This window comes from Phaseolus vulgaris, chromosome 4 (genome assembly GCF_000499845.2).
Source record: "Phaseolus vulgaris cultivar G19833 chromosome 4, P. vulgaris v2.0, whole genome shotgun sequence".
NCBI classification, from domain to species: domain Eukaryota; kingdom Viridiplantae; phylum Streptophyta; class Magnoliopsida; order Fabales; family Fabaceae; genus Phaseolus; species Phaseolus vulgaris.
The window spans coordinates 40,435,611-40,461,981 of record NC_023756.2 but is presented as its reverse complement, the minus strand read 5'-3'; the positions used below and the strand labels follow the sequence as shown (position 1 = coordinate 40,461,981).

The 26,371-nt window shown below is 31.8% G+C and overlaps 3 protein-coding genes across 12 annotated transcripts; 1 reads left to right on the top strand and 2 right to left on the bottom strand.

Annotated features, from left to right (window-relative positions):
• Positions 1-401: 401 nt before the first annotated feature.
• On the bottom strand, positions 402-5,637 carry LOC137837650 (uncharacterized). 8 transcript variants are annotated; one of them, XM_068646728.1, is made up of 6 exons: positions 5,274-5,637; positions 3,687-3,794; positions 3,489-3,584; positions 2,495-2,641; positions 2,102-2,258; positions 402-1,761 (listed from the first exon to the last, which is right to left on the bottom strand). In XM_068646728.1, the coding sequence occupies exons 1-6, from the start codon at positions 5,355-5,357 to the stop codon at positions 614-616; spliced, it is 1,740 nt and encodes a 579-aa protein (XP_068502829.1). In that variant the 5' UTR covers positions 5,358-5,637; the 3' UTR covers positions 402-613. The 8 variants fall into 8 exon arrangements, with proteins under 8 accessions (XP_068502829.1, XP_068502831.1, XP_068502832.1 ...); XM_068646730.1 differs by having other exon boundaries at positions 3,747-3,794; positions 5,274-5,561; XM_068646731.1 differs by having other exon boundaries at positions 5,288-5,561.
• Positions 5,638-13,667: 8,030 nt separating this feature from the next.
• Positions 13,668-21,792, bottom strand: LOC137837649 (mediator of RNA polymerase II transcription subunit 11). Of its 3 annotated transcripts, none has more exons than XM_068646725.1 (4): positions 21,557-21,792; positions 15,598-15,677; positions 15,384-15,500; positions 13,668-14,191 (listed from the first exon to the last, which is right to left on the bottom strand). In XM_068646725.1, the coding sequence occupies exons 2-4, from the start codon at positions 15,649-15,651 to the stop codon at positions 14,015-14,017; spliced, it is 348 nt and encodes a 115-aa protein (XP_068502826.1). In that variant the 5' UTR covers positions 15,652-15,677; positions 21,557-21,792; the 3' UTR covers positions 13,668-14,014. The 3 variants fall into 3 exon arrangements, with proteins under 3 accessions (XP_068502826.1, XP_068502827.1, XP_068502828.1); XM_068646726.1 differs by having other exon boundaries at positions 15,598-15,672; positions 21,557-21,723; XM_068646727.1 differs by lacking the exon at positions 21,557-21,792 and adding an exon at positions 16,724-16,957.
• A 2,666-nt stretch (positions 21,793-24,458) lies between these two features.
• Positions 24,459-25,160, top strand: LOC137838820 (uncharacterized). Its single transcript, XM_068648042.1, has one exon. The coding sequence runs from the start codon at positions 24,459-24,461 to the stop codon at positions 25,158-25,160; it is 702 nt and encodes a 233-aa protein (XP_068504143.1).
• Positions 25,161-26,371: the final 1,211 nt, after the last annotated feature.

Genomic DNA, 26,371 nt, shown 5'->3' with positions numbered 1-26,371 from the left:
ACAAAGTTTAATAAAAAAGAATAATAACAAAGATATATTTTATCCTACTATAAAAATACAACCTTATTTTTGTTTAACATTCAGTTTTAAAAATTATAAGAAATTAAAATATTTGTTATGCAAACTTTGCAACAAAGAATTCAAAAGTTATTGTTTCCTTACATCAATAATATCCATTGCCACTGCTACATATTCCTTCTTAATAATATGAAAGTATGTGATTAAATAATAATGCAGGAAAACTTTGAATCATTTTCTGACTTCATCAGCATCTAAGTATAAATTTTTTGGCTTATTCTATAATGCAATTCTTGGCACCAAGACCAATCAGCTACAACTATGATGTCACACTATGGAAAGATTCTACAGTGAACTTAGATTAGACACCATTAGAGACAGTGTTTTACAGTCAAACTAACATGATATAGTGATTGACATTATCATAGCAAGTTCTACAAAATACATAGGATCACAGCTTAAAGGGGTCTGTCACAAAACAAAGATACCAACAAAAGGAGATAGGTTATAAAGTCTTCATAGAGTAGAAGTTTTTTATAGTTTATCTTAACTGTACTATATCTTATGGTAGTTCAAGCACAAACTGGTTGCTGATCTAACAAACATTCCTTCTAGTATCTTCACCACAATGGGATAGTCTGGCTCCAGCAGAATTTCCAATACCAATATTTCTGGTGTGCTTCAATGATGGATCCACAAAAGACTGTTTAAACATTGGCTTTTGTGAGCCAAAGTATTGGCTGCAATAGTAGTCAGTTTGGTAAGTGTTATTTAAACTGACATTTGACATGGTCATCTCACTGTGTTGGTTACTGGATGAACTGAGCTGCTGTTGAAGGCAGTTCTTGGGGTTTTGATCAGAGTCTAACGGGATGGAGTCGGTGAGAGTTTTTATAGCAAATTCAATGCATGGATCCATCCATGACATGTCAAGTGTTTTTTCAGAAGATGGTGATGCATTCTCATTCTTGGTTTTCATATCGGATTTGGCAGCATCACTGGCATGTTCTTGAGAAGTAGCAAGGCTTCCTGGAGATGAGAACACATTGTCACTTAACCCATCATTGCTTTTCTTACCTTTCCCTTCACAACCTGCAGTAGCAGAGGTTTCAGAATGCTGGATGTCTTTTAACTCAGAAGAAGTTTGCGAGTTTTTGGAGGTCTCAAATGTTAGGCCAGTGAGAGTTTGAATTGCAAATGCAATACATGGGTCTGTTAGTAATTCTCTGAGGGGGAAGTCAAGGTTGTAATCTAACTTTGCAACAACATTATCTCCAGTTTCAGTGACTCTCATACACTCTTCAACCGGAGCATTGTTCTGGACATGTGAAAAAGTGAAGCCTTCTTTATAGTTGCCACTTAGTTTCTGTTTAGCTAGACCATCATGCAAGCTGTCGGAAGATTTATCAACCTCAGCTGATTTTTTAACTGCTACTCGACGTGTTCGATTTCTTGTTTTAAGTTCTGGAACAGGATCAAGCTTAATTCCAGCAAGACGCTTTGAACAACGGCGAGGCAAATTGATCTCTTTCTTGTGCTTGTTTTTGCACTGATGGTGTTGGGCCTGCACTTTTTCAGTTCCTTGCTTTGTCTCTGAACTTTCTTGAAGTTGCTTTTCTTGGGTATGTTTGATAGTGCAACCTGAAACCGAAGCACTTTCAGCAAAACCAACCTTCACTTGCTTCTGATCAGAATTTTCATCCCGTGATAGAACTGAACTGCTCAATTCAGTTCCCACCACACCTAATCATTTAATAAACTCACATCAAATGCAAGATCTTTATTAACTTGGAAAAAGAAAAATCTAGCATAAATACAAAACCTATTAATTTTCGCTTTATCTAGAATGAACAAATAACTAATTTTATACAAGAATTGAATACAAAACTCTAACTTCAGGCAAAAAAATGTCTTGGTTTCCACAAGATAGCACAATTGCATATAAAGTTTACAAGTAGATGTCGGTCACCAAAAATAAGCTAACAATACTAAACTGAGCCAATACAATACTAGCATTCGGTAGTGTATATCTAATTACATGGAGTCCATGCTGTTAACTTCAAAGGAAAGATGGGAACTTTACCATGATTGAAAATAAACTTAGAGTCAGGCACAGGCACATGCATATATTCTCCAGAACTCGCAGATCTCGGAATCTGTTGGTAATTTGCTACCATATCCAAATCTGAGCTCTGACCCATGCTAATTGATGATGTTGGTTTCATGGTTACACATGCTGACTGAAGAAATCACAAAGACAGGAAATTTGTATAAGTACAAACCTTAGTATCATCAATGATTCTCTTCTCCAGTTTTAATATACCTATCTTAGAAATTTAAATCCACACATCTTAGAAATTTAAATCCACACAGAAAACCACATGATGGGGCAGGTGGAGTGGAAGGGAAAGTTTAGCATGTGAGACTAATTAATAAATAGACAAACTAGAAGAAGCACAATTATGACCACCCATACAGGAGATTTGTCATCTTTTAACTTCGTATCACTGATGTCTTCATCTTTTGGCTTGAGTGTGTTCCTTCCTACCTCTCCAGATTCAAGATAGTGATCAACATCTTCAATTGAGTGGAATGCATACCCACTTACAGGGTCGATGTAGTACTGCATATACAAATTAGAAGGGTGAATTAATTATTCTCACATTGGTTGGTGATGCATGATGAAGGCACAGACAATTCAGAAGTAAGTGACTGCACACTTTTGAAGTTTAGTAAAAGTGAACTAAGCTTTTTTGTACAAGCCAAAATGCACATGAATAGACTAGAATATGAATGTGTTTCATTAAATAGGAATGAAGAATAAGAGAATGTTAGAGGATAATTTATCACAGCTACAGGGGCAATATCATGTTCGCAGCAACTTAATTTCCTAGATTCATGACTAATCCAAGCAATTTTCATCATCGGACAGCAAAGGGGGAGATAAGATATATCCAACCATTATTGATTATGGAAAAGAAAAGTATTGAAGAAGTGAAATGAAAAACTAGTTGCATTTTATGAGAGTGATTTTAAGTGATGCCAGGAGTACTCTCATGACTTTCAAACAAGAAACAAAACAGTCTTTGGAGAAACACAGAATATGTTTGACAAAAAACATTTTTACAGTCAAAATTACATTTTTATCACAGCTGAACAAGGCACATTGCATCTAATCCAATCATCACTTCATTGTAAAGTGATAGAAGGCAGAAACATTTAACTTCAACTTTTCCCGTCAGAAGATCTAGTTACAAACAGTTTTACAAAAGCAATCAGTACCTTTGATTGAGGAGTTAGTCCCACATGCTGAATTATTCTATCAACAACCAATACAAATATGAAAAATGCTCATTCAGAGCATTGCAAAGATTATTTGGACACAATTTTTTCTCCCCTTTTCCCCTTAATAATAATGTGTAGCTACAAATAAAGAGTTAATGAGAAAATGTCGCAGAGGCATTGTTTACCGTGTCTCTTCTAACTGTATCTCCTTTAGTTGCAATTCTAGTCTTTTTCACCCATCCTGGTGGTAACCCTTCTGCAATAGCTTTCTCAACTACAACCTAGATTGCTTGAATAACCAAATTTTTCCACATAAGTTATGCAATCAGATAGATATTAAACCTAAAATAATGTCATGAAAAAGAAGAATTTTCTTGACAGACATTAGGAGAGATTTTCTGGATGCTGACTTTGTTATTAGCATTGTCAAGATAGCGATATACCTCCACCTTGGAATTGAATTTTAGTCCACTAGAGGGGAGAAAGTAATACTGCAATAAATCTAACTTGAATAAGAATTGAGCTGTATCATCATAGATAAAGTCTCTATGACTATTGTGTACTTATTGGCCCAGTCAAATAAAATTATTCTCAAGCAACAAAACAAACTATAGAGAGATAAATATTAAATGAAATTATTTTACCAACAATCATTTGTAGGTAGAAAAATTTTAAAACTGAAATATATGGATTTTTTTTTAAAATTTACTAAAACAGTGATAGAATCATTAAGAATTGACTCATGCAGATAAAAATCAAAGCATTTATGGTTTGTTTGGATAAACTTCTGAACTTAATGCAGCTAATTTTAGCTTATGGATTAACTCACTTATAGTTGCTTATTGTTCTGTCTCTTATGATTATAAATGTTAACTTATCCATATCCAAATACTAAAAAAAACAATTGTTACAATTGAGAAAAGCACATTGACTCTCTCAGTCTCACATGACTTGCTGTGAGATCTAAAAAGGGAAATAGAAGATTTACATTGAAATTTTTAGAATTTCCTATTAAACCAGTCAATAATGGTAAACCATCTAGAAGAACAAAGTTCAGTATAAACTTGTCTTTCCTTTGCAGTGTGTTGCTTCATTCTTTCCAGAGTTAAAACATCATTCAAAAATCTACAAAATCAGTAAAACAAATTCCCTCATTGAAAAACATCACTGTTGAGCCTAGTTTTGCTATTCATTCCATCGGTCTCACTGTTGTAAAGACATTTAAATTCAACACACACATGCAATGCTAAAAGGACACCAACCACGACTAAAAAAAGAAAATGACTAATTCTTTTACTCCTGATCTACTCACAAACAAAAAAATGAAAAGCACACAAAAAAACATACCCTTTTAAAGTTTAAAAAAAAAGAGAAATTTACTGAAGAGACAGTGATCCAAACTTCAAAAGGGTTTACAAATTACATGCAAAACATAGGTTAAATCTCAAATAAGCCTAGCTTCATTATGCATTCAATCAGTCTCACTGTTGCAAAGACATGCAATGTTCAACACACACATGCAACAATGGCATGCTAGAAGGACACCAACCTCAACTAATAAAAGAAGAATCCGGCCAAAAAATATCATCCAACATTCATGATTCCTTTTCTCTTATCCACTCACAAAAAAAACATGAAAAGCACTCAAAAAGCATGACCCCCTTTTAAATCGTCAAAAAGAGAAGAGGGATTTGCTGAAGAAACATGGTCCAAACTCCAAAAGGGTTCACAAAGTACATGCAGGTTAAATCAAAAAAGCCGATTAAGTTACATCCAAGAGTTAAAAAAATTAAAACAAAACTTTTTGAAGTTTAAAACCCTTTCTTTGAAATGTTGACGCCTAAAGCGGCTACTCTTACAACAACGACTATATTTACAATAGAAAAATAACATGCGTGGGTAGGAGATCACAAAAATACTACAACCCAGAAAAAAAAAACATGATTATTAGAGGCTCAAAGCTCAATTACCTTGTCTCTCTTACCATTCTTTCTCACCTTCACTTCAACAGTCCAACCTGGTGGAAGTTGGTCATCGGAGTTCAGCTTCTCCATTCCTATGTGAGTCTCGGTGGCCGGAGAATAGAAAGTGCCTAAAACTTAAGAGTCTGTCTCTTCCTCTTTTTGTTGTGAGGATGCCGCTGCTACCTTTAGGCACTAGTCACTAGTTTAGTACCCTCCACCGAGTGACAAAAATAAATTACATGACCACGTGGTGCAATGCAAATGTAAGACAAATAGATACACTTTCTTTTTTTCAATTTGGTATCTTTCTCTTGTTCTTTTTCATACCAGGAATTTGGTATCTTTCTCTTGTTCTTTTTCATACCAGGACAAGAACACTAATAAGAATATCTCTTTCTTATTTTAAAAACATCATAGTTGATGTTCTTGATGCTTTAAAATATTTTTTTCTTATTTAAGACTAGATTATATGGGTGAATGGTCTTCCAAAAATTACTTTTATCTAATTTGATGGGTTTAATTTAATATATTAAATAATAAAAAAATTACAAAGAATTAATAATAGTCAATGCATCAAAATGGTAACACTAAGAAACACAAATACAAGTATGGAAAAAGAAAAGAATGTTGCAAAAAGAGAAAGATAGAGTGCAGTCGTGCAGTTATAAATGTAAAAGTAGTTTAGGTCAAACTAAGCTTTGAAAGATAAAAACTTAACTTTAGTTAAAAATATAAAATCAAATTTATTACTTTTACATGTTACATGTTTCTTTTGTAAGTTTGTCCTAACCACCATAAATGTAAGATGTTTCTATTTTGTCCAAAACTGTACAGACAATAAATTACAATTTCTTTAATTAATTTTTAATTACCTATTTAAATCTAATATATTTCTTGAGAATAAAAAGCATAAACTCTTAAATAATTTTTTTATTAATATTTGTCTCTCAATTTTATTATACCAAGAGCCACTTAGCAATATGTTTTTATTTATATTTACATGTTCACTTATGGGCATTGGGTTGCAAACCTTCTCGTGACTTCTCTCCATAAAATACTAAAATCTTGATATATCTTATGGAACTTTTTGTATAAATATTTTATGTAATTGTCAAAATTTTCAGAAAATTTTGAAAAAAAAAATAATCTTTTTTGTAAAAAAATTATAAGAAAAAAATTATTAAATATGAAACTATTCTAATAGCGTGAATCATTACATATTTTAATTATAGATTTATGAAAAGATGTTTCTTACTTTTGTGTCTACTAGTAGTATGAATTTTTTTATAACATTTTTAATTTTACCTTATTTTATAAAATTATGAAGGGGTGTTTCTGACTTTTTGTATCTGCTTTTCCCTTACACCACTTAAGATCTTTTGTCGTATTCTTATCTCTACTTTTTCTTCTTTGTTTTGATGGTTGGAACCTGAAACCTGTGCAATTTCCTTCTTCACTTTCTACCATTTTGTACTTTACTCAACAGTACTTATTTGAACAAGATGTCACTCAATTTAGTTTAAATACCCATTTTGCCCCCTATTTTCAACCATGCTTGCATAGGTATCCATCTCAAAGTCACAGTCACACACACTCTTTGACACATCTACTTTTGGATGTATGCAATTTTTAATTTTATATTTAGTTGCTTTTTAAGATATAAAAATAAAGTGTAGAAAGTTTATTCTTAAAAAGAATAAAAGATGACTTAATAAATATGTCAGAAATGCAGACTAAATCCTTAGTATGTACTTAAGAATGTTAGAAGGAATTATATCTTTAGAGAATTTTTCTGAGCAAAAAATAAGCACAGTTGATATATAAGAAATGCTTGAGGGAGGTGACATTAAATATTAATTGATGAAAGATCACACAACTGACATGACAACCTCAATAATAAATGTGAGTAGTTATTAGTGGGGGAGAAATCATCTTAGTACCAACATAAAATCATTCATCTTAAAATAAAATTTTTAAATAAAGTAAGTATACTGAGATTTTGAAAGTTTTATATAATAATGAATCTGAGATGGTTAAGAAAGTAATGTGACAAGAAAAAGAGAGATTATCAATATTTCATTTAATAATGGATAATATAACTATGATCCTAAAGTCTTTTGTTTGCGAGACTTACAAGAAATGAGATGCTCATTCCATATATAATTCATATGTATAACTTTGAATTTTTAAATGTTTGTTTGATGACTTTTTATCCAACTATCATTACATTAATCCGCTAGAAATTATTGATTTCTTGAACTTTTAATCATCTTATTTCTATGACAAAACTCACAAGCTAGTTAAGTCTCCTACTCAACATATACTTTAAATATAATATTTTTTTTTACTATTTATATGTGTCCTTTTGAGCCACATTATTTAACTATTGACTTAGAGAACAATGATTTGGATAAATAGTGCATAAAGAAGAATCTTCCAACTGTCACCAAATAGTTTCAGTCATATGAGAGACGTTAATAGAGTCCATTTAATCGACTCTAAGGTGACTAAAATATTTTAAAAATTTATCATCTAAAAAGGATGCTAAATTAAAGTTAACAAAAATGGTAAAAATAAAAAATAATTTTTTTTTAGACCAGTTCTTAGAACAATAAAATACACACTGATATTATATTTTACTTTAAATAATTATAGTTCGGCATTAGTTTATCCTATATGAGAATACAAAATAAAAAAATAAAAGTAATTAAAAGGTTAAGTAATATTTGTGTAGGTTCTGCCAACAATAAAGCATTGGTGATTTTGGTTGTCTATATGAAGTTGTTTCCAAATGGGTTCCCAATGTTAAGGTGGAAGGTCATTCAGAAGGTGTTTGTGAGAAAGCATAAGAAGTGTTGTCTTAGTTGAGGTAAAGTGCTGAAATGCTTAATCTAATGGTCAGTGTAATGATCTAATACATTCAAAAATTTGTTTGCTTATTTGATTTTGATGTGGTTTTGTGATTGGAATCTGCTGGTGTTGGATTTAAAGAAAGGTCTTTAGCATGGAGGTGAAACCTGTGTTGGGATTGTCTGTAGGTGAGTTTTGTGTGTTTGAAATTATGATTGGTAGTACTTTGTGACCCTTGTGAATTCAATAATTTCTTATCACTTGTTGGTTGTAGTTCTCAGCATTTTCTCAAATTTTTAGCAATTGATTTGTTTATATGTAGTATTAATGTGTTTAACATGTTAAATTTGGGTCTAATCTAAATAGAAAGTATTTATATACAAGTTTAAACTTGTTAAGATATAGGTTAAATGGAAAAGAGAAATTTTGTTGGCAAATGCAAATAGTAAGCCCCATTTGCAAGTTTTGGTTTGAATAAATAATGAATATGCAAGTGGATGGAAGTTTTAGTTGAGGGCTTTCTTCAAGACCCTTAAGACTTGGTAATTTGTTTAAAATTGTCCATAAGTGACTATAAAATCATGTGAGTTTCTCCTCTTTCAGGTTTTGTTTAATATGTTAAAAAACTTATGAAATTGAATTCAGTGTTTCAAAATATCATTAGGTTATCATACAAAATTTGGCATGTGCATCATTAGTGATTTATATAAGGGTATATGCATTATGGATTGAGAAAGAATTAACCAAATTGTTACCTATTTAACTATTTGTACAACTATCAGTATATTTAATTCAATTTTATACTGAAAGCATATATCATAAAATGCATTTCATGAGAAATTTAATTGTGTACCCTTTCTTATTCAAAACATTCAATTCAATTGTGTTTTACTCTCTTTACAACATGTTGAATTCATTTGGAAACCATGGAATTGGGAATGGAACCAATGAATGTGTTGATTGTATATTCCTAGTTAGTGATTGACATGGTGATGAAAGTAATTCAGCTTGATTAGACTTTAATGCATGTAAAAATATTTAAATAAGACTAGGTAACATTGTTATTACATATAAATTATGTTAGAATGGCACTATATTTACTATATCACTGCAAGAAAATCATTAAATAATAATCTAATTTAGAGAGCAAAAATAAATAATTACTACATTAACTAAATTAGATATTAATTTAGAGACTTACAAATTATTGGTATCTAAAATAATTTATATTCTTAAGAAAAATTTATAAAATAGTTTCTAAATTGGTATCTAAATTAGCAACCAAAGTTTTAACTACTAATATTTTAGATTTTAAATTAATATTTAAAAGACTAATAGAGACTAATTTAGAATATAAAGTATTAAGTAGCTAAAATCTTGGTAGCTAATGGTTAGATACTAATTTAAAAACTATTTTATAATTTTTTCTTAATAATAGAAACTACTTTAGATACCAATACTTTTTTTAGTTTATAAAATGGTCACTAATTAAGTCAAATAGTAACTAATTATTTTGGTCTCTAAAATTAGTTTCTATTTAATGATTTTCTTGTAGTATATAATGAAATGTTGTTATTTTGTAACATTCTTTTATGTTTCATAAACTTATAGCATGGTGAGACAAAATGAAAAAAACAAATGTAAAATAAAGGTTGAATGGAGTCCTTGAAGGAGAAACAAAGGACACATAGGTAGTTGTACAATACTTTAGAAAATGTTTTATAACTAGTCCACATGTTAGTACAATATCGTAAAAAATACTTTATAAGTAGTCCACATGTTAATTGATGTGTTTCTTCTATGGCTCCTTCTAACCATATATTTTTTAGATGAATCTTGTATTTTTATGATAAGAATTGTCCTAGGATGCCATGATTTGTGTTTCCAAATTCGTTGACATGATCTTAGTTATGACCATAAACATTAATAGAAAACTATCAAAGTAGTATTGTTGTTCCGAATTTTGTGCTTTTCTTCTTTTGTAATTTTCTTTTCCTTAAGGTAGCATTATAAAGATCCTATAGTCAATATCTTAATATCATGGTAGACAGAAAACCCTATTGTCTTTAGAACATCTTGAGCTTACATTTGTTTATACTACATTTGAAATTGTTGATTGTTCATTAAATAAAGCAAAAAAAAAAAACTGATAGCATAGCATGAGAAGTTCCATAGATGACATCAACAGTATTTAGCACACTTCATTTAGAAGCAAAATTGATATAAGAAGTGGTATTTGGATGAGTCCCATATATTATTGAAAAAAAAAGAATAATAGCATCTTCAATTCAACAACAAAGTATTTCTAAGACCAAAATAGAAATGTATTTGGTTAAGGAAAAATCTCATATATGTTGTTTAATACATAATTTTTAGCATTATTTTTCAATTAGAATCAAAGTTTACTTTACTATCCATGAGAAAGATTACTCATGAAGTTGATAAAGATTATTGAAGTAAAAACCTATAAAATTACATTTAAAATTAATGTTAAAATTGTTGAACCCAGAGAAACACTATAGTATGTTACAGGTGAACAAAAGTACTTGAAAGCTCGTGATGCAACACAATCTTATACGAACGAGAGCACCCAGAAGCATGTTGTATTCTACACAATAGAATAGTATTTTCTCTTGGATGTTGTTAGTGTTTTGCAAGTCTTATATATAAGGCATCTTTTGGTACCTCTCAATCATTGAAGCTTCTAGACGACAATGATTTTTCACATAACCTTTCAAAATTGAACTTATTTTTTAGTTGATTCTTAATTTCTATTATTAATAAAATTTATAAACTAATTTTTAAATTAATATATAACTAACTATCAAGTTTTTAAACCCTAAGTCCTAAACCATAAACCATAAACCTTAAATCCTAAACCATATTTTGCTATCAATGTGCGTGTCTCCTAAATCAACTCATATCATGTGTATCTGAGTCTGGTTTATTTTGAACTTATTCTTGAGTTGATTCTAAGGATACAATCATGTTGTATTCTACACAGTTGGAGAGTATTTTCTCTTGGTTGATGTTACTGGTTTGCAAATTTTATACACAAGGCATATTTTAAGAACAAAAATCATGTTGTATTCTACATAGTAGGGAAAGTATCTTGTCTTGGCCATTGTTAGTGCTTTGCAAGTCTTGTACATAATGTGCCTTTTAAAGACGAAACTATCACTACTAAAAAAATCATTGAATAAAAATCAATTTTAGAGACGAAAAAAAAATAATTATTGTTATATTGACAAAATTAGATACTATTTTAGAGACTAAAAAAGTTATTGATATCTAAATTAGTTTCTATTATTGATAAATAGTTTCTAAATTATTATCTAATTAGCTACCAATTATTTAGATTTAGGGTTTAGGGTTTAGTTGGAAGCTAAAACTTTGGAAGCTAATTATATATCAATTTAGAAACTATTTATCAATAATAAAAATTAAATTAGATATTAGTAATCTTTGTAGTCTATAAAATAGTATCTAATTTAGTCAATATAACAAGTAATTATTTTTTGTTTCTAAATCTAATTTTTATTAATGATTTTCCTGTAGTGTATGTTGTATAAAAAAATGAAAGATAAACTCATGTGATGTATACACCTAGTAATGAAGTAACAAAACCAAATATAAACTAAAAGGAAGTGAAATAAAACACTTAGCTTTATATTACTTTACTTAATTCAAGTTATTTTATTTTTCTTTCATTAATTATGATGAGATTCACATTATTATAAATATTTTTATGTTATTTTTAACTTAAAAGTATTTTTTTATGTTACTTGTACACATCCAGAATCTTTAGATACTAAATATTATTTTTTATAAAATCACTTTTTACTATAGAAAGATTCACTAATACTCAATAAAGTAGATACATATAATAACCATTGAATACAATGCACTGTATCTAACCGTTTAACTCTCTTAAGTTTCATTGTGCATCCAAATTTGTATTAACATGGAGGCTTGATGCGTAGGCTAAAACTTGATTTAAAATGAATGGAGTCAAAATTTTATATAATTTGGTCCCAAATCCATGGTTTCTTTACAACCCTTGAAGATATTTTACCCTTTTAGATATGATATTTGACAATATTGTAGTCTTTACAACCCTTGAAATGTAATGATTTCAAATCGAAAGACTATTATCACTTTATGACTTTAGAAATTATAATATGGATCAATATTCAAACATACGTGCTAACTTCGTATCTAACATTCATACTCGTGAAATGCATTTAACAATGATTGACTATGAACATTCAAAAATGGTGTCCTATTATCCAACAATCTCACATCACAAAAAAAAAATATCTTTATTAAAAAGAACGTTGTTAAATACACCAAAGTCAACATGTAAATATAGTTTAAACCGGACTGAATATATAAACAATGAAGAAACCAGGATAGTAGAGTAAAGAGCTAAATGGAAAATTTGAGATTCGTCGAAAAAAAATAATATTAATTTTTATTTTAAATATTTATAAACATGTGTTTTTAAAATAATAAAGGATATAAAAAAAATCAAAATAAGTGTCTCCTCCTAAAACTAAAATTTACATAATATCAATTATCAGTTTTATGGTGTTCGTGCTCAGAATTTACGATCTTAGAATTTCTATAAATAAGATAATTTTAGGTCACCTTATATAAAAAGTGGGAGTAAATTTTACATTAAGATAGCTTGTACGTACCTGTAAAAGTTTTAATAGGCGTAATATTTAAATGTAACATTATTAAGAAAATATTTTCATTTAAAATAAATGTAAAATAATTTCGTTGACATGCTCTTATTATTGAATTAAAATAATGCTTGTACTCTAATTTTATGGTTATTGCCTCTTTTGTCTCTAGTTATATCTACAGTATCATATAGTATCATATTTGTATTCGATATAGATGTTTACAAATCAGTTTGGATTGGTTTTGAACATATGTGATTCGAATTGGATTAAATTATTGGTTTTCATGAATACATTCTTAATTATTTTAATTTTAATTTTAATTTTCTTATTAACAGCAAATAGTAAAATACAACACAACATATTGATAAAAAAAAGCACACAGCATAAAAATTGAAACTATAAAATCTAAATCCAGCATTGTATTGTACACTAAACAATGAACCAAATATATATAAAGATTTAAGAAAAAAATTATGTATATACAAAATAAAGACAGTATTAATCTGAAAGTCAAGTTTCATGAGTACTCTATGTACAAACGTAGCTCAAAGCACACAAAAATTTGAAAAAAAAATCTCAAATTAAAAATGCCCTTGAATTTTCAACACGGTTTCAATATAATAATCATTTTCTTCCTGCACAAAATTACTGAGGCCACAGAAGAGGATGTTCAAGGTAGCAAGAAATTACTCAGTTGAGGAATCATAAAAGTTGCAGAGATCATGATAACATCTTTACCTAATGTGGAAAATGTAAACAGTTTCAAAATTCCTTTCAGAAGGTAAATCTCATGCAATCGGTTGGAAAAATGTGGACAAGAATCTTATCCCTAAAGTAATTAAGGTCATACACCAGCCTCGAAAGATCATACCTTTATTGTCTGGGTCAAGAATCTAAAACTTCAAAATCATAGTTAAATGTTAAGTGCACATGATAGCACAAGTACACTCAATAACTGTTGTCCAAATAGTCCACAAAAGAAAAAAAAAAAAAAAACATTGTGTTGGCTCTGTAAAGATATTAGAAGAATAATAATCTTAACTCAAACATGATATTTATCTACATAATTATCTAAATAAATACACTAATTTCCCTTCTCTCCAAAGGTAACTATTACCCCACCCAGAACTACACACTCACTAGTAACAAGCAATCCCAAATAAGCTAATTCTTGGGTAGGCTTCTACAGGGAACTAGCCTACATTTTCAAACTGCCGAATGATACTCATCTATAGTTTCTTTCATTGCATCCAATTGTGACATAATAAATTCCACCTTTTTGTGACAAATCTCATTGGCTATTCTTGAACCATAGTCACATTTCTCAAATGGACGATATTCACAAGCACTTTTGATTTCATCACGCAGTGCCACCTGAATGTCCTGAAAGAATTGAAAAGAAAGAAGAAGTTAAAGCACAAGTTTGAGCATCAAATTCATGATGATGAACTCAAACAAAACAGAGTCAGTTGATCATAAGTTCACTGCTTTGCTTACTTTGAGAAATCCACTGGATTTTCATTATTTAATTAAGGATAACTAATCTTGCAGAATGTGAGGGAAAATTTTAATATATACAGATTTCACACTCAAGTAATTTAACAAACACCATACAAAGCAAACAAATTTCTTGACGAATTTTATATTATAAAAAAAACTCATTTAGAAGTACCTAGTTACCAATTACCAATATATGTGCACTTATGCACTTAGTAGTTGAGATTTAAGTATATAATGTGATAAGCACCCAAGTACATTGAAACACATCCTTAAAAGCTAGCTATTAAGGGGGAGAACCAAATTTTCACATACTGGACCAAACATCCCATTATTACTTGATGTGAAAATTAAGCGCCCCATAATACACAACTTCCAATCATAATGTCGTTAACACATGTTTAGAATGCCTCTATTTAAAACATTTACGTATAGCAATACCACAAAGTTCAAATTTCAGTTAATAGAAATGCTGGCTGCAAGAAATATATGTGGCTTTAGAAGAAGTTAGGAAAGCCTATGCTATGTATGGGACTGGGTTTCTGTTAATTAAGGGAGTTAGTCAGAGTTGTGTTTTAGTAAGAATCCTGCGTTTCTAACAGAGTTTGGCAAATATAGGATTTTCAGATATAGGAAGAGGAAGATTTGGGGTATGTTCAATAACAGGTTTAGAAATGTAAAGAGCAAGAACTTATATTCCTTTTTTCTCTTCCTAATACAGCAATGGAGATATTATCAACAAAAAATTACTAATTTCTGAACCATACCTAACAAGATTAGTGTAAAGTAATAAAATATTGTTACAGAATGCCTGCTGTTATAATGGTAATTATTGAAATGAAACCACTTTAATTAGACTGCTCTCATTTTGGGACTTGAACCCACAAGGCCATCCTCTTTTAGTATGTAAGGAAGATGTGCATATATCCAAAAATCATGTCATATGGAGAGAAAAACGCAGAAGCTACTTGTAGCTTCTGCTGTGAAGTGGATCAAGAGTCCATGCACATAGATCCAAACACATGATTAATAGACATGTATACACCAAACAGTAAATTGATTTCTGTGAGACAAGGACCTTGATTAATTGCATGAACTCAAGGCAGTGGTTTTGAACCACATCTTTCCTAGGACCAACAGGGCTTGCAAGCTCATCCATGACTCCTCCAGCAAGCTCCAAAACCTTCACAATTCTCTATAATGACCGGCAGAAAGGGAAAAAAAATCAATAAAACAAACTATAATGTCCTATGATTTTCAGAACCTTTTTTGTAAACGTTTTCAAAATTTACCTTTTCTACATTCTGAAGTCTCTGCAAAGATGTTGTCTGGCCCTGTGAATCCATGGATGTGGATTCCTTGTGTTCCTTCTCTAATTAAGGTCAATACAATAAATTATGTGGACAACAAAATTATCCTTAAGACTTCAAAAGCATCAAATGCACGATTAACAATTTCATAATCACATTAAAGTGACAACAATAACATGTGTTGGGATGCATCAGATTGTAAGGATTTATTAGTCAATAGAATGGTCAATATGGCCCATCTAGAATATCATAAAATACTAATAGAGTAATAGTAAAAAAAAAAAATTGTTTCTTCTTTCACATTTTCTGACTCGGACATCTTGTTTGTCTCACTCATGAATCTCAAAGGTCAGGGCTAGTGCACCATGCCTTCGTCTCTATCAGCTAGTTTATTTCCTTCTCATCTTGTAGGAAGCATATCCACTTCCAACAAACCATGAGCATGGGCTATACACTCATTTACTACACCATGAATATATGTTCCATTCTATCTGGATTAACCCTTGAATGCCAAGTATCTTGGAGAACCTTACAGTGACTAACAAAAATCACTTTAGGGAACAATAACCCTTGCTGTTTGGATGGCCCATCTAAGGCCAAGTGCTTCTGTGTTCTATCTCTTGGCGAAGATGGTGTCAAATCTACCTAAATGTATGCAAGTTGAAGCTGGTGATGAATCACGACTATGGCATTCACGGTTTGGACATCTCAACTACAAGGGACTCAGAACTCTTGCATATCGAGGAATGGTTGAAGGGCTACCTACTGTGAAAACTCCACAGAAGTTGTGCACAGATTGTCTCGTCGGGAAGCAGCACCGAGATCCCATTCCTAAAAGAAATCTCTGGAGAGCAACACACAAATTGCAACTTGTTCACTCAGACATTTGTGGTCCTATTAGCCCAATTTCCAACAGCAATAAGAGGTATATCCTAAGTTTTATTGATGACTTTACACGTAAAACTTGATATATTTTTTGAATCAGAAATTAGAAGCATTGGAGGTTTTTAAAGAATTCAAAACATGGGCTGAAAAAGAGGCTGAAACAAGCATCAAGTGTTTGAGAACGGATAGAGGAGGCGAGTATAATTCAAAGGAGTTTACAGACTTTTGCAACACTCATGGGATCACTCGACAACTAACGGCAGCATACACTCCCCAACAAAATGGTGTTGCTGAGCGGAAGAACCGGACGATCATGAATATGGTGCGCTCCATGTTGCCTGAGAAACAAATGCCAAAGGAATTCTGGGCTGAAGCAGCAAATTGGTCGATTCACATTCTTAATAGATGTCCAACAACAGCTCTTGAAAACATGACTCCACAAGAAGCATGGACTGGATGCAAACCAAGAGTGGATCACTTCTGAGTATTCGGATGTCTTGCTCATGTACATGTTCCAGATCAGAAAAGAATAAAGCTAGATGACAAAAGTAAAGCACACATTTTTCTTGGTGTGAGCAAGAAGTCCAAAGCATACAAACTCTTTGATCCTATTACCAAGAAAATAACAATCAGTAGAGATGTAAAATTTGAAGAAAATGCATGCTGGAAGTGGGAACAAAGCAAAGGAGAAGTGCAATCAAATGTACTGGACTGGGAAGATAAAAATTCAGATGCTAACAAAGAGTTAGATTTAGAAGAAGACTTTGATTCTAACAATACAAGTAACATAATCTCGCAAACAGGAGGAAACTCCTCCACAACCTCATCAGGTGGAAGCGAACCAAACTCACCTAAAGGAAGATGTCGAAGAGCTCCTGCATGGGTGTCAGAATACACAACCGGAGAAGGAATTTCAGAGGAGGAAGAAGAAGCAATGATGATGATAACAGAAGAAGATCCAATCACATACAATGAAGCTATGAAAGAAAAAAAATGGAGAGATGCGATGGCTAAAGAGATTGATTCAATAGAGAAAAATGGCACGTGGAGACTCACAACCTTGCCGAGCGGAGTCAAAGCTATGGGAGTTAAATGGGTTTTTAAAACCAAGCTTAACGAGCATGGTAATGTAGAGAAGCACAAAGCTAGGTTGGTGGCCAAAGGATATGCGCAACAATATGGGATTGACTACATAGAGGTGTTTGCTCCGGTGGCCCGTCTTGATACAATAAGACTTATCCTGGCAACTGCAGCTCAAAACAAGTGGGAAGTATACCAGTTAGATGTCAAGAGTGCATTCCTTCAAGGAGAACTTAAGGAAGAGGTGTATCTACAACAACCTATTGGCTTTGAGAAGAAGGGAGAAGAAGAAAAGGTATATAAGCTAAATAAAGCTCTATATGGACTGAAACAGGCTCCACGAGAATGGTACAGTCGCATAGAATCCTACTTCGTTCGAGAGTGTTTCGAAAGATGTGCTTCTGAACATACGCTCTTTACAAAAGAAAAGGAGGGAGGTAAAATCCTAATTGTCAGTCTTTACGTTGATGATTTGATTTATACTGGGAATAACAAAAGTATTTGTGAGGAATTTAAGATGTCAATGATGCATGAATTTGACATGTCTGATTTGGGAAAGATGAGCTATTTTCTTGGCATGGAAATTATATAGAATTCGAAGGGAATATTTATGTGTCAAAGAAAGTATGCGAGGGAAGTGCTAGCAAGGTTTGGCATGTCTGATAGCAAACCAGTTGGAAATCCTATTGTGCCAGGCACAAGGCTTTCCAAGGATGAGAAGGGAACCAAGATCGACTCAACCATGTTCAAGCAAGTTGTTGGAAGCTTGATGTACTTGACAGCAACAAGACCAGACATTATGTTTGGAGTGAGTTTGATTAGCAGATATATGTCATCTCCAACTTAGGAACATTGGTGTGCAGCAAAAAGGATATTAAGATACATCAGTGGCACAATTGAAATGGGAATTCTTTACAACGGAGAAAGCATCACAGAATTGGTGGCTTACACGGACAGCGACTTTGCAGGAGATCTTAATGACAGGAAAAGTACTTCTGGTTCTGTATTTCTTCTTGCAGGAGGTGCAGTTTCTTGGGCATCAAAGAAGCAGCCTGTGGTTACATTATCTACCACTGAAGCTGAGTATATTGTCACGGCTTCTTGCGCATGTCAATACATTTGGCTTACGAGGTTACTCGAAAAACTTGGGCATAAAGGAGAAGAAGGTCGCATAATGTACTGTGATAACAGTTCAACAATACAATTGTCAAAGCACTCTGTGTTCCATGGCAAGAGTAAACACATAGATGTGAAGTTTCATTTTTTGAGGGACTTGGTGAATGAAGGAACTGTGAAGTTGAAGTATTGTACTACCCATAATCAAATTGCAGATATTATGACAAAACCATTGAAGAAAGAACAATTTATCAAGCTACGAGAGATGCTGGGACTAATGTCTGCAATAGAAGTAAGCTGATTTACTTACAATATTCAGCTTAAAGGAGGGATTGATGGACTTATTCTTGATGGACCCATTCTTTAGTAAAATTAGTTTTAATTTAATAGCTGCTATTTTTTCTCCGTTTAGTTAATAAAGAGACCTATTATTTAGGTCTTGATAATTCTGTTAGTTAGCCTAACGTCTCCTTTCATTTGTAAAGGCTATTTAAGCCAAGTCTCTCCTTTAAAATATTTAGTGTGTGAACACAAGTTTTTACAATTTTCTATTTCCACTCATATCTGAATGCATGATTAGTCCTCTACTAGGATGAAACACCTTGTAGGTGCCATTCTGAATCAATACAGTGAGCCCCTTTTCTTGTAAAGGCCCAATATTTAACAAATTATTCTTTAGTTCTGGAATATAATAAACATTGGTAATTACCTGAACGATGTCATTTACACATAACCGCACACTTCCTATTCCCATCATTGCAATACGACTGTCATTTCCCAATTCCACTATTTGCTTGAAGTCCTCATTCAAGTCTATAAACCACTCCTTATTTCCACTCATGTGATTGCTACATCCAGAGTCCAAGAACCATATTTCTTCTCTTGTTTCTTTCTTTTCTTCAACGTATGCCATGAGTAACAGCTCATCTTCATGCTCTAATTCAGCAAAGTTAGCACTTCTTTCCCAGTCTGGACATTCGTACTGGAAGTGTCCCTTTTTGTGACACTTGAAGCACTCTATTACTGCTTTGTAAGCTGATGATGGTCTCCCTCGACCCCGTCCTCGATATCCTCCAAACGTGTTTCTGCCTCTTCCTCTTCCGCTTCTCTCCTCTTGAGTCACTTTAAGCACCTGATCTTCTTCATTGATCCTTCTTCGGAACTTTTGTTCATGGACAATGAGTGAACTTTGAAGTTCATCGATTGAGAGGCAGTTTATGTCATTTGATTCCTCTATCGAGACAACTATGTAATTGAACCTCTCGGTGAGAGTCCGCAGAATTTTCTCCACAATTTGAGTGTCTTGTATTGCCTCTCCATTGTTGCGCATGTTGTTTGCCACTGTCATGACTCTGGAGAAATATTCGATAATGGTTTCTCCTTCTTTCATTTCCAGGATTTCAAATTCTCTTCTGAGAGCTTGCAATTGGGTTCTTTGTACCCTCTTACTTCCTTGATATTTCCTTTTCATTGATTCCCAAAGTTGTGCAGATGTGTCTTTTTGCAGGATTGTCTTCAAAATGCTCTTATCTATGGTTGCGAATAGATAATTTTTGACTTTCAGATCTTTTAGTTTCAGATCTGCTCTTGCCTTCTTCTCCGCATCACTCTCCACTGCATCTGCGCCCAACTTGACGTATCCTGGATTAATGAGATGCCACCACTCCTTGGAACGAAGTAAATTCTCCATCAACATACTCCAGTGATCGTAATCACCATCAAACTTAGGAATACTCAACAAGTTTTGTCCTTCATTCGACATTTTTCTCACTCCCTGGATCAGGCCTCTTGGTGAGGCTCTGATACCAATTGTAAAAACTTGTGTTCACACACTAAAATACAGACTCAATATTTGCTGGGAGATGAAATCACTTCATATTTTATTCAAGGAGAAACTTGGCTTAAATAGCCTTTACAAATGAAAGGAGACATTAGGCTAACTAACAGAATTATCAGGACCTAAATAATAGGTCTCTTTATTAACTAAACGCAGAAAAAATAGCAGCTATTAAATTAAAACTAATTTTACTAAAGAATGGGTCCATCAAGAATAAGTCCATCATTCTGCAACTGCCTTTCACGACAGTAGATGAGATGAGATGTAGGAGCAGATGCCAAAATCTGGTCATCGTAGTCCCCAAACACCACCCCTTAACCAGCACTTCTGTTGGTGACAACAGAAGCATCAATATTAGCTGGAAATGTTCTCGAACAAGAGGCTTCCACGAGTCATTTATTCATAACGATAGTTTAATATATGGGTTTCATTGCAAAATTCTAATGAGTACTCCCTTTTTCATGAAACCCAACTCCTTCATTCTAAAAAAAGAGTAAATAATACTCTTCATTGGCTTCAAACATTTCAAAATAGATCAACCCTGTACCATTACATTCCACAGACCTAAATTTCTCTCTAGTATTTCATCAAACAGGTTCTGGGCACTCTGAAAGTTGTCCATTTCAAGGGGTGGGGCTATGAGAAGAACATAACGATCGCACTCAACATGACTTAATCAAAGCGTTGTTTTTTCTCTTTTCAATTTATTATTGTTTTAGTACTATAATTCTAAAATATTCGTAATGAAGTGACAGCTTCTGGTTGGATTGGATGTGTCTAACAACTCACATTTAAGGTTGTGCCACCAAATGTTTCTCACAGAAAACACTCCGAAACTGCTTACAAACTAAATGGGATCCGATTTTCCAACCCATAACCAATTTTGACGGTAAATCACTAACCCAAAACCAATTCAGAACTGCATTTTGAGTTTCACATATATGATGATGTACATTACAAAGAGGAAACATAAGAATAATACAAGCAAAGGAAGGAAGAAAGAAAATCAAATTGAACACTGACAGTGTAAGATGAGACGTGTTCAGTGTTGAAGAGAACGATAGTGAAATCAATGGAGGTGGTCGAAGTAGGGTTTTCTGGAAGCTGAGGAAAACGTAGTTGAATGCCTGCAGAGGAAGGAAATGAAGAAAGGGGTTCTTACCAAGCATTTTTTTGCAAGCCAACTAAATAGATACAATAGAATAAACTTTAATTTTAATTAACTTTAAAATTTCATTATTTTTATAAATAAATACCTTAAAGTTCAATTCCATTCTAATTTGTCTTAATTGTATATTTTATTTATTTTGAATCACATTTTGTTATATTTCCTTTATTTTTATACACATATTATTTAATTTATTACAGTAATACATACAAAAACAATTTTTATTGTTTTTTATTTTTACATTTAACGTATTTCTAGTTAGACAAATATATTTTTTTTATCAATTTATATTTATAAACTGTATTCACTTCTTTATTAATTTATATTTACGTTATTTCATTTATTTTCAATTACATATTGATTTTTTTATTAACGTATATTTATATTATTTTAATTATTTTTAGTTAGATACTAGTTTTTTTATTAATTTATATTTATATCATTTAATTTATCTTTAATTACTAGTTAATATGTTATTTGTTAATTTATATTATATTATTTAATTTATTTTTATTAGTCTTATGTTTTAATTTTATATAATTTATATTTATATTTAATTCACTTTCAGTTATGTACTTTTTTTTATTTTATTATTTAATTTACTTTCAATTTGGAATTAATTTATTCTTTTACGTTTTCTATTCTTTCTTAATAACATGTTGTCTTTTCTTCTCAATTCATTCATATAATTATTCCCATACATAATTATTCATTTAAATTTTGTTGTTGTAATTCTTACTTAGTTTCTTTTTATTTTTTATTTATTTAAAACTTCATCCTTTTATAATCCAAAGAAATATATATAAGGTAATAATAATAATAATAATAAAAAAGTAAAAGTAAATAATTTTTAAAATTCAATAAACTTAAATAAAAAGAAAGTTACTTATAATTTCTAGTACTATTTTTATATTTTTTCAAGTATTATTTTTACATAAACTGCGCTTATTAATAGAACCGCTGTCTGTACCCTTTTCAGAGTCTTCTATGTTTAACTGCATACTTATAGGTAGCGGTTTCGTCCATAATCGTCACCTATAGTATCTCATAGACTATGATTTTTGTCATAACCATAACCTAAACAAACAACCAGATTCACATTTATTCCAATAATTATATATATTTATATTGATAAATTATTTAATTCACCAATATTATTTCTATCTACCTCTATCTATTTGGATAATTTTTTACACATTAGAAGCAAGTATTACAACATAACACTTAAGAAGATATAAATTTATTCATCATTTATCCTAGAATGTTATAGAACCTAATGAAATATGTGACCCAAACATTACTCACATAATCCAATGAGGTCGAATTTAGTAGTTCAACATCCATAAAATACTGCAATACAAAATAAGTTGAAATTAGTGTTTAAAATACACATAGTTTATTATAAACAATAATTTAAATATTATTACCTGCTTCCAACCGTTCTTGATGTCAAGTGTTATAATGATAGTTATCCATTGCATATCATAGTATCCACACTCATATTCTCCTGGTTGTTTATTACAGTACAATTCAATATTAATTAAAAGTTAATATTGATTCAAAAAAGTTAATATTGATATTTTGACAAACAATGAAGATAGGAAGACAAAAGATTAATTAATGAAAATTACAAACCTTTAGGATCAACCATATAAACTTATAACACTTTGAATTGTGTCAACCTATCACTATGTTATATTCATAGTATGAGCTAATTAATAAAATAAACTTGTTAGGAGATGTTTAAGTATTATACACAAGTAAGTTAATAATGTAATTACACATTCATTATTTGTATAAAACATGAACTTTTCAAAATAGAATAATATTTGTCAGGGTCGAACATCCCCGGATCTAATACCAATATGTATCATACAATTCATTAAAATACATCAAATTCAATATAAATTAATCAATTATAATTTACAAATATAACTAATAATCTAACTAATTAATAATTATAACCTAACAATTCCAATTTAACAATTTAAACTAAAATAAATTATACTTATAATTTAAAGTATAATAACCTCATGAAAAATAATAATTTTACATCAAATCCAACATAAATTAATAATAACTACAAAAACAAAAAACATATAAATTAACATACTTCTGAAAAATAATTACTAGAAAAAAAATATAACAAAATTAAAAAAAAAAATACTAACATGGTGGTCGTGGATAGCGGCGGCGTGGGAAGGACAATACAAGGCGGAGGAGACCAAAACACAGTGAAGAAGCCCTAGAAATGGAAGCCCAAGAAGGAAGCAATATGGAAGAGCAACGGAGATAGGGAAGCAATGGAGTAAGGGAAAACAAGATAGGACGGTGCAAAGAAGAAGGAAACACGAGGAAGAGAATGAAAATGAACGTGTAATGAGGCACGCACTGTCCAACATGATTAAAATAAATAACATATAGACAACAATTTTACCTAATAATCGTAGTCTATGCAACAAATTTGAACAATAGAATACGTTTTGTCCAAATTGTAGTTTATCCCTGTTTAAACTGCCATCTGGGATGGCTGACAAGTTAGTTCGGATCCAAAGGAATTTCCTTTGGGGGTAGGGTTCTGACAGAAGGAAGATTGCTTGGGCCTCTTGGAATAAGGTTTGCGAGCCTCGGGATTACGGGGGTCTTGGAATCATTGACTTAAGGACGTTTAACCTGGCCTTGCTAGGCAAGTGGATTTGGATGGGGTTCGGCCAATGGAGGTTTGTGGAAAGAGATTCTTGACTCTAAATATGGTGGATGGAGGAATTTGAGAGCGGAGGTAAACCCTGCAGGGGTTCCCTTTGGTGGAAAGACTTGAAGGAGGTTTGGGCTTTGGAGGGCTGGGGCAGAAGTTTTGAAGATGGGGTTGAGTGGAAAGTTGGTGATGGAGGAAATATTTCATTATGGGAGGACAACTGGTTGAATTGCGGTGCTCTGAAGGGAATGTTTTCGAGATTATATTCGCTTAGCACGACTAAAGCTGCTAAGGTGGCCGAGTTCGGGAACTGGTCTAATGGTGTTTGGATTTGGCATCTGTGCTGGCGTAGATCCCTCTTTGACTGGGAGAAGTTGTTGGAGGAGCAGTTGAGTCGGTTGTTGCAAAGGGTAAAGATGGATGTGGGAGGGGTGGATAGCTGGGTCTGGAAGGCTGAGGGGTCTCAAAGTTTTACTGTTAACTCAGCTTATAGCAAGGTAAGGAGGGTTAGTGATGGGGAGTCCTCTCCGATTTACTGTAGGTTGTGGAGGTGTAAAGCCTTGCCTTCTGCTGTATTCCTGGCCTGGAGGGTATTGGAAAATAGGATTGCAACTAGGGTTAATTTGGTAAGGCGTGTGGTGGTGGTTGAAAACCATGTATGCTGCTTGTGTGGGAAGGTCGACGAGTCGTCGAGTCACTTGTTCGTCGTTTGTGACTTTGCTTGGAGGGTTTGGAGTCTTTGCTTTGAGTGGCTTGGAGAGTAGTTCGTAATCCATTTGGATCCTATGCAAATTTGGAAGCATAGGAACTCGATCGTCTTTAATGGAGGAGTGACAAATGTGTTAGAAGTTTTTGCCTCGGCACAAGTAAAGGTGTGGTCTTGGTTTGCTGCAAAGTACCACGAAGTTTATTTTTCCTACCCCTGTTGGGTTTTGGATCCTCTGGCCTGTATACGGCTGATTCGGTAAAGCTAGTTAGCTCTTGGTTTGGTTGGTCATTTGTCCAGCGGTTTTGGGTGTCGAGATAGGAGTTAAATTTTATGTGAGCTTGTAAAAGGGTTGGACCACCCTTGAAGTGGTTCCCATTTATTAATTTTTTATTGCTGATAAAAAAAAAACCATAGTATATTCCCAAAATTTGAATAATAGACTGCGATTTTACCTTAAATCATAGTTTATATGATCATGTAAATTTTAAAATTGTCACCGCATTTTATTAGACGACGACCCTGTTTGAATCGACGTCTATAGACGTTGTTAAACACTCTTTTTGCACTAGTGTATTATGATTGTACCAATATTTTTAATGATAAATACTCTATTACCTAATCACTTTTCAAGTAACTTTTGATGTTCGTATCTAATCATCATAAGTCAGATATGGATCCATATGTTTGATAAAGCGAAATTGAGTCTTAGTGTTATAGGTCAAATCTCAGGAGTTGAAAAAAAATCTATTTAATAAGAGTTGTTTGGGAAGATTTCAAGGGATCTTCTATAAGATGTTGACTTATATGAATAAATTAGTTTTAATATTCTTATATTCTTGGAAGCCATTAAATATATAAATATTCCTCAATTTTAATGTAAAATTCTTATTATTCTACATTACTTATATTTCTTTTTGTAATATACTATAAATAATTATAAAGAATATAAAATTTAACATATGTATATATGATGAGGTTATGTTATGACTAATATTCTATATAAGAAAATATTTTTACATAAATACAATTTACTCCTAATTTCTAATTTAATAATTATTATTTATATAATAGTTGTGGTGTTAAAATCTTTATATCAAAAAAAATTGTTTAAATTATATATTTAAACAAATTGAACAAAATTCATGACATAAATACAAATAAATAGGTTCAATTTATAATAACTTATTATCACACTTATCACAAAATCATATAAAAGACTCCAACTCCACCTTAATCCCAAACAAAATCATATAAGAGACTCCAACA

Excerpts from the sequence above, each read along its gene's own strand:
- LOC137837650 (XM_068646728.1), bottom strand. The coding sequence starts at position 5,357 with ATGGAGAAGCTGAACTCCGATGACCAACTTCCACCAGGTTGGACTGTT. Across the intron at positions 2,259-2,494 it reads TAAAAGATGACAAATCTCCT|TCAGCATGTGTAACCATGAA; the intron begins GTATGGGTGGTC and ends TGATTTCTTCAG. Across the intron at positions 1,762-2,101 it reads TAAGTTTATTTTCAATCATG|GTGTGGTGGGAACTGAATTG; the intron begins GTAAAGTTCCCA and ends TTAAATGATTAG.
- LOC137838820 (XM_068648042.1), top strand. The coding sequence starts at position 24,459 with ATGGAGGAATTTGAGAGCGGAGGTAAACCCTGCAGGGGTTCCCTTTGG.
- LOC137837649 (XM_068646725.1), bottom strand. The coding sequence starts at position 15,651 with ATGGATTCACAGGGCCAGACAACATCTTTGCAGAGACTTCAGAATGTA. Across the intron at positions 15,501-15,597 it reads GACTTCAGAATGTAGAAAAG|AGAATTGTGAAGGTTTTGGA; the intron begins GTAAATTTTGAA and ends CGGTCATTATAG. Across the intron at positions 14,192-15,383 it reads AGTTCATGCAATTAATCAAG|GACATTCAGGTGGCACTGCG; the intron begins GTCCTTGTCTCA and ends CAATTCTTTCAG.